Raw genomic sequence first — 11126 nt, 5'->3', positions numbered from 1 at the left:
AATAATAATGATGACACGACAATGAAATATAAATATTTATTAGAGATCTCTGAAAACAGGTTATCTTGTTAAAATGTAAGTGTCCGTCAAGTTAGGTGATTCAGTCCGGAACTAAAGAAATCCTGCCAGCAGAGGCGGGGGAATGAAATGCAGTGAACGCTCAACGGAAGTTGAGGGACGGTTGCAAGCTTTAATGAGGGGCGAGCTCAGATACTAAATTAAACTTGAGATTTTGACGTTTCCAGCGAATTAATCCCCCCTTCCCTACTTTATGGCTTCCAGTTCCAATATGGACATAGAGGGCGCGACCCAGCACCTTCGGGACATCTTAAAACTGGATCGTCCCGGTAATTCGGCCGGTAAGTTGCCGGGGAAGGGAGCAGCTAGGCCGCGGTGGGATGATGCTGCGCAGCGCTTGATTTCAGCGCGAGCCAGCTGACTATAGTGGCTCAAAAACGCGGGACAACGCTAACTAGATTTAATAAGTGGAAAACGTTATTATTTTGTGTAATATTGTGATTGACTAAAAGGGGGTAACGTTAACGTAGCAAATAAGTGCTAACGTTACACTCCTGCTGGCGCAGCAGCAGCTTTGCTCAGACAGAAAGTGTTGAGTATTAATTGCGACATTATAAGAACAAATGTCATTCAAGAGTCTAAAGCACTTCATATTTATCACTATGCGGTGGCTTGATAACCGTGACCACAACAAACATTTTTTTATAGAATTTGAGAGAAGGTATGTTTTTTTTTTGAAACCTAGACAACTTTTCGTGCATCATCGCTACGGGGTTTCTGCAGGTCTTAAAAAGTCTTAATTCATCCTTACACAAACGAAGGCCTTAAAAAGGGCTTGCATCAAAACAGAGAGTCTTAAATTCATAAAGGCATGGAATTAAATGTTACATGCACTATCTACACGTTCTTAAATCAAGATACATTCACCGGAGAAGCAAAATGTAAAATCAAGTCTTGGAAAAAAAGTGAGGAGATGCTTAAACCAAAACCAGATATCGGTAAATGAGTGATATAAACTTCCCTTTGAATTAAGTTGGTTTTTCTGATCCCACACTGGCAGATATTTGTTCTTGTTTTAATTATAAAATCACTTCATTTTGATCAATTTCACAGAAAGCAAGACTTAATATCTTTGCTTCTCCAGTAAATGTATCTTGTTTTAAGAATGTTTAGATCTTTTTTCTTTTCTTTTTCTCCCAGAAGGTACATTAAACCTTGTCTATATTCTAGTGGTTGGGAGCAAAGTGAGTCAAGCTTGTTTTTGTTGTTGTAAAAAGAATTAAGTAGTAATGGATACCTGTTGGAAGTTGTATCTTCAACGTATGTATGTTTATCAATAGGAGTGGAAATCAAAATATCTGTAAAGCATAGATGGTAATTCATATTGACATGTTTTGGAAGTAATTTTAGTAAGAGTCAGAGGATGTACAGGTGCATTTAAGACTTGATTTATCAATCAAATAATTCCACAGATTCCTCCTTGGTAGAGAGCCAGAGAAATCTGTCTTTCAATGGAGAGTTGAATGGAGTTTTTGGAGCGGATATTATGAACGCAGGAGGACATGCAGAAATGTTGGAGCCGACTTCTCACAACTCAGACAAACTCAATGGACAGGAAACACAGACCATGTATGTATTTGCTGTCATTAAACATTAATTGTATAATATTATTCTCATTCCATAGCAAACCATTATTGTTATGATGACATTATCTTTCTATGATCTGTATTTTCATTATGTACTAAACTTAAAATGGTTTGTTATAATATTTACACTACTGAAAGAAGTCTCACGTTCATGAATGCTGCATTTATTTGATTTAAAATACATGGAAAAACTATGTGAAATATTATTACAATTTAAAATAACATTTATATTTTTATATTTTTTTAAAAAAGTAATTCTTTCTTATGGCAAGCTGAATTTTCATCATCATTACTCCAGTCTTCAGAGTCGCGTGATCCTTCAAAAATCATTCTAATATGCTGATTTGATGCTCAATAAACATTTCTTCTTATCAATAGCTATGTTTCCATCCACCTATTTTTATGTGAGGTTTGGGATAACGTATAAAAAACCGTATGCGCTCAATTGAGACAGATAATTTTTTTCCTGATAAGAAGACATGCACATAAACTACTATGGAAACACATTTACTGAATAAATCCCTCGATGCTCAACAAAAAACTCATGTGACTTTGCCTCAGGATGTGATTGGATAACTGGACTAACCAGTGGATCAGTTTCATTGTACAGCATCTTAATTGTTGATTTGAATATTCTGAAATGCCTGAGCCAAAGTTTGTCATCAAAATGATTTGGTTTAATTCCCTCTCAGAAGCGTCTCACATGATTGTGTTCCCAAACCACAGCATACAAACGCAAGATAACATGACAGCGTTTATTGCGCTTCTTCTGTGCGCTCTGAGACGCAAATCATTTATGACGTATAAAATAAAAAATAGAACTACAGTGGCTTTCACGATTGAAGCAACTTACGTTTTTATTACAGATATTTTGCGCCAATTTACAAGGAAGTGACTGTTTTGTTCTCTTGATCATATGGGATGGAAACGCTGCTTTATTCGCAGATGTGCTTTATGCGATATTCCAATTTTACGCATAAGTTACATTTGCATCTTTGGATAGAAACAATAGCTAATGTGGAAAAACATTGTTGCTTAATATTTTTGTGGAAACCGTGATGAAAATAAAGTTTAAAAGAACAGCATTTGTTTGAAATTGAAATCTTTTCTAACATTAGGTTCAGGATTATGCCTTAACTGTCACTTTTGATCAGTTTAATGCATCTTTAATGTTTGAACGTTAGTGTATGTTGAGTAAGCAGGGTTTTTTTTAAAGATATTTCATAAGTCTGTTTTTTGTACCAGCTGCCTTTCAGGAGATGATGAGTCCACCTGTGTCTCCATCAGATCAAACAATGTGGAAATTGTGTCCAGCCGTGACTCTAGTATTGACAGTAAGGCTCGTGGTAGCAACAAGGTGTGTAAATTAATGAACTTGTACAAAACTGTTTCTTATTTGCAGTTCAGGGTTTCACGGTCATGGAAAACCTGGAAATAAGTAAATTACCAGGCCTTTCTAGTCAACAAATCTTCCAGCTAGAAAATTATTTTTTTAAACTCTATAAATTGATATTTAAAAACTAACTATTGTGACACTCGTAACAATTAATAGGTCAAAATATGTAGAAACCCTGGAAATTGTTTTATTCTCTGAATCTTTTTCTCATGACTGTCTTACAGGTTAAAATACAGCCAGTGGCCAAATATGACTGGGAGCACAAGTACTACTATGGCAATTTAATAGCCGTGTCCAACTCATACGTGGCTTATGCCATCAGAGGTCGGTTTGCACACTTTTCTGTTGCTGTCTTTGTACATGGCTCGTTTAGCACACTACTTTGAATCAAATGTTGATGGGATTCAAATGAATGGTTTGTAATTGTTTATCGCTCACAGGTGCAAACAATCATTCTATGATCCGCGTGCTGCAACTGGGCTCGACGGAGCGTTCGCTGCTGAAGGGCTTCACCGGTGCAGTCACAGACCTTGCCTTCGCCCACTTGGACTCTACCCTCTTGGCCTGCGTGGATGAGGCTGGAAACATGTTCATTTGGCAGCTCACTAGTCACAACGGCAAAATACAGTATCCTCTGTAGATGGAATTTTACTAGATTTGATTATGTTTGTTAAAAAGAAAATCGCATAAACAGGAGGTTAATGAGATTCCCGAAGGTTGGAGACCACTAATGATGTTTTAAAAAGTAGCATGATCAGTGTCACAAATATTCCTTAAAAATAATATTAAATATTTAATTTTCATTTTATATCACAACTTTCTCCTAAAAATCCTAAATCTGTCTTTTTTTTTCAGGTTTAATAAAAAAAAAAATCTGGATTCACATGTATTTGAAGTAAAAGGTTCACTTAGGTCCACTTCTGATATTCTACTAACTATAAGTAACTTTACAGCAAATACATGTCAACTAACTTCTCATTAGAGTATTAGTAGACTGGTTCGGGTAAATAGAATAAGTTGACATGTAGTTGCAAAGTTATTTATAATTAGTAGAATATCTGTTGTGGGACCATCAAAATAAAGTGTTAGCAGATATTAAGCTGACAGTCTACTAATACTCTTAGAGCTAGGTGACATGTTGTTGCAAAGTTAGTTATAGTTTGTAGAATATTTAAAGTGGACCAATGAAATAGTATTACCTAGTAAAATGCTAATAATAAGCAGGTGAACTGTGATATTTTTCTTTAACATCGATGTCTCTTAGAGATGAAGTGATCGTTCACATCCACAGGCCTGAGGACACTCCACTTAATTCCAACCGCAGACTCATCTGGTGTCCCTTTATCCCAGAAGACAATGATGAGAACCCGGAGGATGCGTGTCAGACATTGGCACTGCTTCATGAAGACAGAGTATGTTTTTTTGTTTGTGGAATTTGACAGTTTTATAACTTTCTTTCTGAAATGTCACCATATTATTAGATTTAAAATGTTTTTAACACTATTACTCTCTTAACTGGATTTTTGCTTGTACTTGTAGGCTGAGGTTTGGGACCTTGACATCCTCCGATCCAATAACAGCTCATGGCCTGTGGATGCCACTGAACTGAAAGAGGGGTTTATCACCATTAGAGGACACACAGCAGTAAGTCCTGCCATCCTTTAGCCTGCAGTGCTGTATTAACTAATTAAGAAATGAGATAGATTTAATGTCATCAATGGCACATACATTTATGTACTTATGTAGTGTCATGTTTATAATTAAACATTACTTTTTCTATGCAGCGCATTAGTGAGGGAGCGCTGTCCCCTGATGGCACTGTCTTGGCCACAGCAAGTCATGATGGATATGTGAAATTTTGGCAAATCTACATTGAAGGACAGGACCAACCCAGGTACATGCTTGAGACATTATGAAATTGAACACACTGTAAACATTGTAGGTCTATAAGCTTTTTTGGTAACACTTTATTTTAGTGTCCTTGTTACACGTTATATGTACTTACCATAGTACTAACAGCAAATTATGCATACTTACATGCAACTAACCCTCAACCTAATCCTACCCTAACCCTATAGTAAGTACATGTAGTTGTTTAATATTACTCAGTACTTAAATATATAATTACAATTGAACAAAGACACCTTAAAATAAAGTGTGACCGCTTTTTTAATTTAAGAAATTAATACTTATTCAGCAAGGATGCATTCATTTGATCAAAAGTGACAGTAAAGGCATTTATAATGTTACTAAAATATTTATATTTCAAATAAGTGTTGGTCTTTTTACAAAAATATTCAGCAGTACAATTGTTTTCAACATTTATGATAGAATCAAAATATAGCAAAAATTCTGATAAAAGATCAGAAATGTTTTTTGAGCACCAAATCATATTTGAATGGTTTCTGAAGTATCATGTGACGCTGAAGACTTGAGTAATAGCTGCTTCATGTAGCTTTCATGTATTTTCCAAATAAATGTAGGGTAGGCAATTCTTTTTATATTTACTTTTTGTTATACTGGTTGAACCTCTCTACATCCTGATAGCAATCAATAATAGAAGTGGACAAAATTTAAAAACATGTACATATATCTTCTGTGGAAGTCTCAGGACCAAACAATGTTTGTCCAATCATTGCATCCTGTCAACATATGTATTTCCATACCTCCGCGCACCCTGCTCGTGAACGCATCACGTTATCATCAGCACGTTCATAGTGGGATCTTATGCTTTCAAAGCTAGCTTGCTATTGCTAGCCTCTCCGAAATTGCCTACCCTACCTTTAATGAAACATTTATTGCATCTAGTTTTCAAGGGAAAAAATATCTGTACTAATATACATTTATATTATTAAGTGTATATAGTAAACTTATGACTGTAATTACCACATAAATGAGTTGTCAATATATACCATTTATATATTTAAAGAGGTCATATGATGGTTCTAAAAAGAACATTATTTTGTGTATTTGGTTTAATCCAATGTGTTTATGCGGTTTTAGGTTACAAAAAGTAATTTTACACATGCTGTACATTATTGTTGCTCCTCTATGCCCCGCCTTTCTGAAACGCATCGATTTTTACAAAGCTCATCGTTCTGAAAAGTGTGGTGTGCTCTGATTGGCCAGCGATCCAGTGCATTGTGATTGGCCCGAAAACCTTAAGCATGCGATGGAAATGTCACAACCGTTACCATATTTGGATCATCAGCTCCCAAAGCAATAATGAGAGGTGATAATGTCAGCACTACGATATCAATTCGAGCCCGAATCTGATCCGGAAATGCAGATGACCAAGCTGATCGATCAACTTTGCTTGTTTGAATAGTCAGTGGCAAATTCTTAAAATATGAAAACATACTAGCAGGCTGTGTGAGTCAAAGCGCCAGACTGTACATGCAAATATGGAATTGCTTTTTGGAATCAGCCTTTGTGCACCGCCGGCCTTGTTCTCTCGCAGGTTCTGGAAACAGTCTTCCGAAAAATGCGCAGCACACAGTCGAAAATTTGAGCTGTACTGTTCTGGAACCGTGTTGTAAATAAAGCTTAAGCACCGTTTTCTAATTATCGTCATTTGGAAGGCCAAACGAAGTAGTTTGGCTTTTGCCATGAAAAACACATGGCGGCAACAATAATACGGCGATAATAAAAGTTACCCCGCCTTTCTTTGCATATACATTTGGGTGGTGTTATGAAACTGCCCCACATACTGGCGTAGATTTTATGGGGGCGTGTTTGAATGAAGCGTTTTAGCAAGGTGTGGCTAAGCCTTAAACTTTATAAAGCATATCTCTTTAGGTTTGACACTTTGAGCTTTGTAACTCTGCAGATCTTATACTTGCGCTAACAGCTACATAACACACTAAAGAAAAAGGAAAACATGATATCGCATCATATGACCCCTTTAATATGTAATCATACTGTTAATAATAAAAATGAGTATTGACAAGATTTTTCCTCTGAAGCCATCCTGTAATTAAATCGATAACCTACGGACTGTAATAAATGCAAGTAACCTTGCTCCTTTTGTAGATGTTTGCATGAATGGCAGCCACATAATGGACGGCCCCTTTCCTGCCTGCTCTTTTGTGACAACCACAAGAAGCAAGACCCTGAGTGAGTCTCAAGTTCATTTAGTCTTCAGTGAACGCAATTACATTTTTGTCACTCTGGGCTTTAACTGTCTTTGCTGTTTTCTTTACTCTTTGAAATTGTGTGTCTTGGACATGTGCTGTATATCTTTGAACATAAAACCATTTTTGTTTTTTCTGAAGTGTCCCGTTTTGGCGATTCCTGATCACTGGAGCTGATCAGAACCAGGAGCTGAAGATGTGGTGCACAGTGTCATGGACCTGCTTACAAACCATCAGGTCTGTTCTTAAGCTAAAAGCTGTAATTGAACTATGGAGCTTGCATAATCAAAAGAGGTGTTTATATTTGTAATTGTTAGATATGCCTATTGTATTGTTCAAGCTTAAAAGGTTAGTTCACCCCAAAATGAAAAAATTGTCATCGCTCACCCTCAAGTCATTTGGTTCATCTTAGAAACACAAATGAAGATCTTTTTGATGAAATCTGAGAGATTTTTTTTTTTTTTTTCTCCATTGACTGTCCACGCAACTACCACTTTATTGCTTTGTTCATAAAGAGATTGTAAAACTAATCCACACGAATCGAGCAATTTAGTCAATTTTCTGAAGATACTGGGTTGTTTTATAGGATGAACAAATTTAATTTAGGCTTTTATTCACATATAAACATTTATCAGCAAACATAAACAGAAGCTCAGCCGTTCATGCTTGACACGTGAGAACAAACCTCATTGGTTCTTGCGGAAGCTTAAACGTGCTGCGTAACATACAAGAATGAACCTCATTGGATCTTGCAGGTTACCATTTCTGTTGTGTGTGTTGATGAATGTTAAGTCTAAATTCAATGTTCATCATATAAAGCAATCATGTCTCTTCTGAAAATTTGTACTAAACCACTCAATTCATAATTGGATTAGTTTTACGATCTCTTATAAACTTTTTGAAGTGACAAAGTGGTAGTTGTGTAGACTGTCAATGGAAGGACCGAAATCTCAGATTTCATTAAAATATATTAATTTGTGTTTCAAAGATAAACAAAAGTCTTACAGGTTTGGAACGGCATGAGGGTGAGTAAATGATGACACAATTTTCATTTTGTGGTAATTAAATTAACCCTTTAAGCATAAAACTTTCGCCTATACCTTAAGTCTATGGATGTGATCTAAATATGAGAAACAAGCTACAGTTAGTCCAAAATGCCGCCGCTAGAGTTCTTACGAGATCAAGAAAATATGATCATATAACACCGATTTTATCATCACTGCATTGGTTACCTATAAAGCTCCGTATTAATTATAAGGTAATGCTACTGACTTATAAAGCCCTAAACGGCTTAGCTCCAGTCTATTTAACGGATCTTCTATCACCCTATAATCCATCACGCTCTTTAAGATCACTAAATTCAAGGCTTTTGGTCATACCTAGGATATCCAGAACCACCAAAGGAGGGAGAGCATTTTCATATTTGGCTCCAAAACTCTGGAATAGTCTTCATGATACTGTTCGTTGCTCAGACTCGCTCTCCCAGTTTAAAACTAGATTAAAGTCGCATCTCTTCAGCCAGGCATTCTTATAATCCTACAGTTCAAACTACAATCCGGCCTCTAGCTCATAAATGCCAGAGGAGAACTGGCCCCCGACTGAGCCTGGGTTCTCCCAAGGTTTTTTTTTTCTCCATTAGGTCACCTGATGGAGTTTTAGGACACCATTACGTCACTTGATGGAGTTTTTCGGTTCCTTGCCACTGTTGCCTTTGGCTTGCTCAGTTGGGGATATTTTGGGGATATTTAATTTAATTTTATCAATCAATAAATTCCTCTTGAAACAAACTTTGTTGTATTATTTTAATTTAATACTGTGAAGCTGCTTTGATACAATCTGTATTGTGAAAAGCGCTATACAAATAAACTTGACTTGACTTTTAGAAGAACTGTTAATTTGTTTCAGGTTTTCTCCAGATCCATTTAACAGCAGTGTGCTACCCAGCCTGAAGGCCAGTTTGGACCTGTCTGCAGAGTTTCTTATCCTTAGTGATGTTCAGAGGAAGGTCAGACTCATTATTTTATATTTCATATTTAATGCCCACATGTTTTGTTTACTCACTCTCATGGCGTTCCAAACCTGTATGATTTTCTGTCTTCGGTTGAAACCACAATTGGTTATTCTGCAGAGTCCATGTTGCTCACTTCCATACAAATTAAATTAAGTCGTTATTCACTGAAACAGTAGCGCTTCTAGCTCATATGGCGCCCTGGGTGAATCTAGGTGGCGGAGAGAGCTGAACGTGCTGCAACTGAAGAAAATGCATGCAAATAAAAAAAGAACACCAACAAATTCATTTTGACAACACGTTCTGCAAATACTCACAATGCAACCAAATACAGAAATGCACTGCAAATAGCACAAAGCTCAACATGTTGCAACTGAAGAAAACGCATGCAAAAGAAAAAACACCAGCAAATTAAGAAAACATCTTTCTGTTTGACGACACGTGCTGCAAATACTCACAACGCAACTAAATGCAGAAAAGCGCTGCAAATAGCACAGACCATAACTGAAATGTTTCAAGGGTACCCCATCAAGTGACAAACCTGTCTGGGACATGTTTATTGTTCAATATCTACTGTCGTCGATGACCTGAAATGTGAGGGTTTGTTTATTTTAACATCCTGATCGTATGTGCGTTGAGTATTTGATAGCGTAACGCCGTTTTCAGGTTTGACTAATGTTGACATAATTGCAAAAAAAACTAAAAACTTTAGAATTAAAAAATGCTAAAATGTTGTTTTACAAATTGCTAAACAAATTGTTGTTATAATGAGTTCATAATGTCTAAACATAAATCTGAATGAAAAACTTGGAAATGGTATATGAGCTATTGTGTAATCCTCTGCTGCCATCTAGTGGCTGTAGTTGAAAATTCATGTTATTTAAATTTTAAGTGTTTGTTTTCCAGTAGAGGACAGCAGTCTTCCACTAAACCATGGCACATTATTCATGTTATCACCATGAATGAAATTGAGAAATGTAGGTCTTTTTAAAGTGAATTTTTTCAAAAAATTATTTTGCTGTTTTATATAAATGTATATATTTAAATTATTACAAATGGAGGGCAGTAAAAAAAAATATATATATATAAATCCCCCAAAACCACACACCTGTACAGTAAAAATAATACAATTTTATATATATATATATATATATATAAAAAAAAAAATTCTATTCAGGTCTTCTTTTCACAAAAGGAAAAAAATCTGAATTAAAAATGCTAAAATACTTTCCTAGTGAGCACACTGTGTGACGTATTCATATGAACTGATTATAGCTGCACATGTATTTCCATTAGTATTGAAAGATATCACTTTAGTGCCAACCAACATGGCTGCCTTATATGTGTGGAAAAGGTTGCTTGTAAAAGAGTGAGATATTTGCATGATCTTGTGTAAAGATTGTTACATATTTGTAACAAAAATTGTTACAAAAACTTTTCTCTGTCTGTTTACGTAAGCTTGTAGGACCGAAAAATGAATTTTGTTGCCCTATGTTTAATAGCATAGCAATGTTTTATTATATATTTAAAATTACACTCATAATGATACGAGGCTGCATACATACCTTTGTCACATGTTTCCCCTCTTTTTCCTAATTTAGGCTCCTGGCTTAGACCTTTTTTTTCTTATCCATAATTTCAATTTGTGTTGATTTAGAACTTATCCCGCTTTCTCTACAGACGTCACTTCAATGGAAGCCCTGAGGTGACTTAAAACAACTCCCGCTCTTCCTCACTTCTGAGTGAGAGTACTTTTCCGGGTGCACACACCGAATCCCGACCAGGGGTGCGTTTCCCAAAAACGTTGTTAGCCAACTATGATTGCAAGTTCCATTATTGGTAATGACAAAACTTGAGACCGTAGTAGGCTTTGGGAAACACACCCCAGGTAATTCCCACACTGTAATTCCCATGGCTTGTGCCAC

General features: G+C 36.1%; 1 protein-coding gene across 3 annotated transcripts in view; it reads left to right on the top strand.

Annotated features, from left to right (window-relative positions):
- Window positions 1-142: 142 nt before the first annotated feature.
- edc4 (enhancer of mRNA decapping 4) overlaps window positions 143-11126 on the top strand; it is a 31754-nt gene continuing 20770 nt past the window's right edge. For all 3 annotated transcript variants that reach the window (XM_082182445.1, XM_082182444.1, XM_082182443.1), the window contains exons 1-11: window positions 143-359; window positions 1491-1647; window positions 2910-3021; window positions 3285-3384; window positions 3501-3687; window positions 4325-4472; window positions 4600-4704; window positions 4845-4954; window positions 7093-7176; window positions 7335-7430; window positions 9099-9198. In XM_082182445.1, coding sequence (XP_082038571.1) covers window positions 272-359; window positions 1491-1647; window positions 2910-3021; window positions 3285-3384; window positions 3501-3687; window positions 4325-4472; window positions 4600-4704; window positions 4845-4954; window positions 7093-7176; window positions 7335-7430; window positions 9099-9198 — 1287 coding nt within the window. In that variant the 5' untranslated portion in view covers window positions 143-271. The remainder of the gene's footprint in view (window positions 360-1490; window positions 1648-2909; window positions 3022-3284; window positions 3385-3500; window positions 3688-4324; window positions 4473-4599; window positions 4705-4844; window positions 4955-7092; window positions 7177-7334; window positions 7431-9098; window positions 9199-11126) is intronic.

Source organism: Leuciscus leuciscus, assembly GCF_965113295.1.
Source record: "Leuciscus leuciscus genome assembly, chromosome: 10".
NCBI classification, from domain to species: domain Eukaryota; kingdom Metazoa; phylum Chordata; class Actinopteri; order Cypriniformes; family Leuciscidae; genus Leuciscus; species Leuciscus leuciscus.
This window is presented reverse-complemented; position numbering and strand designations above follow the sequence as displayed.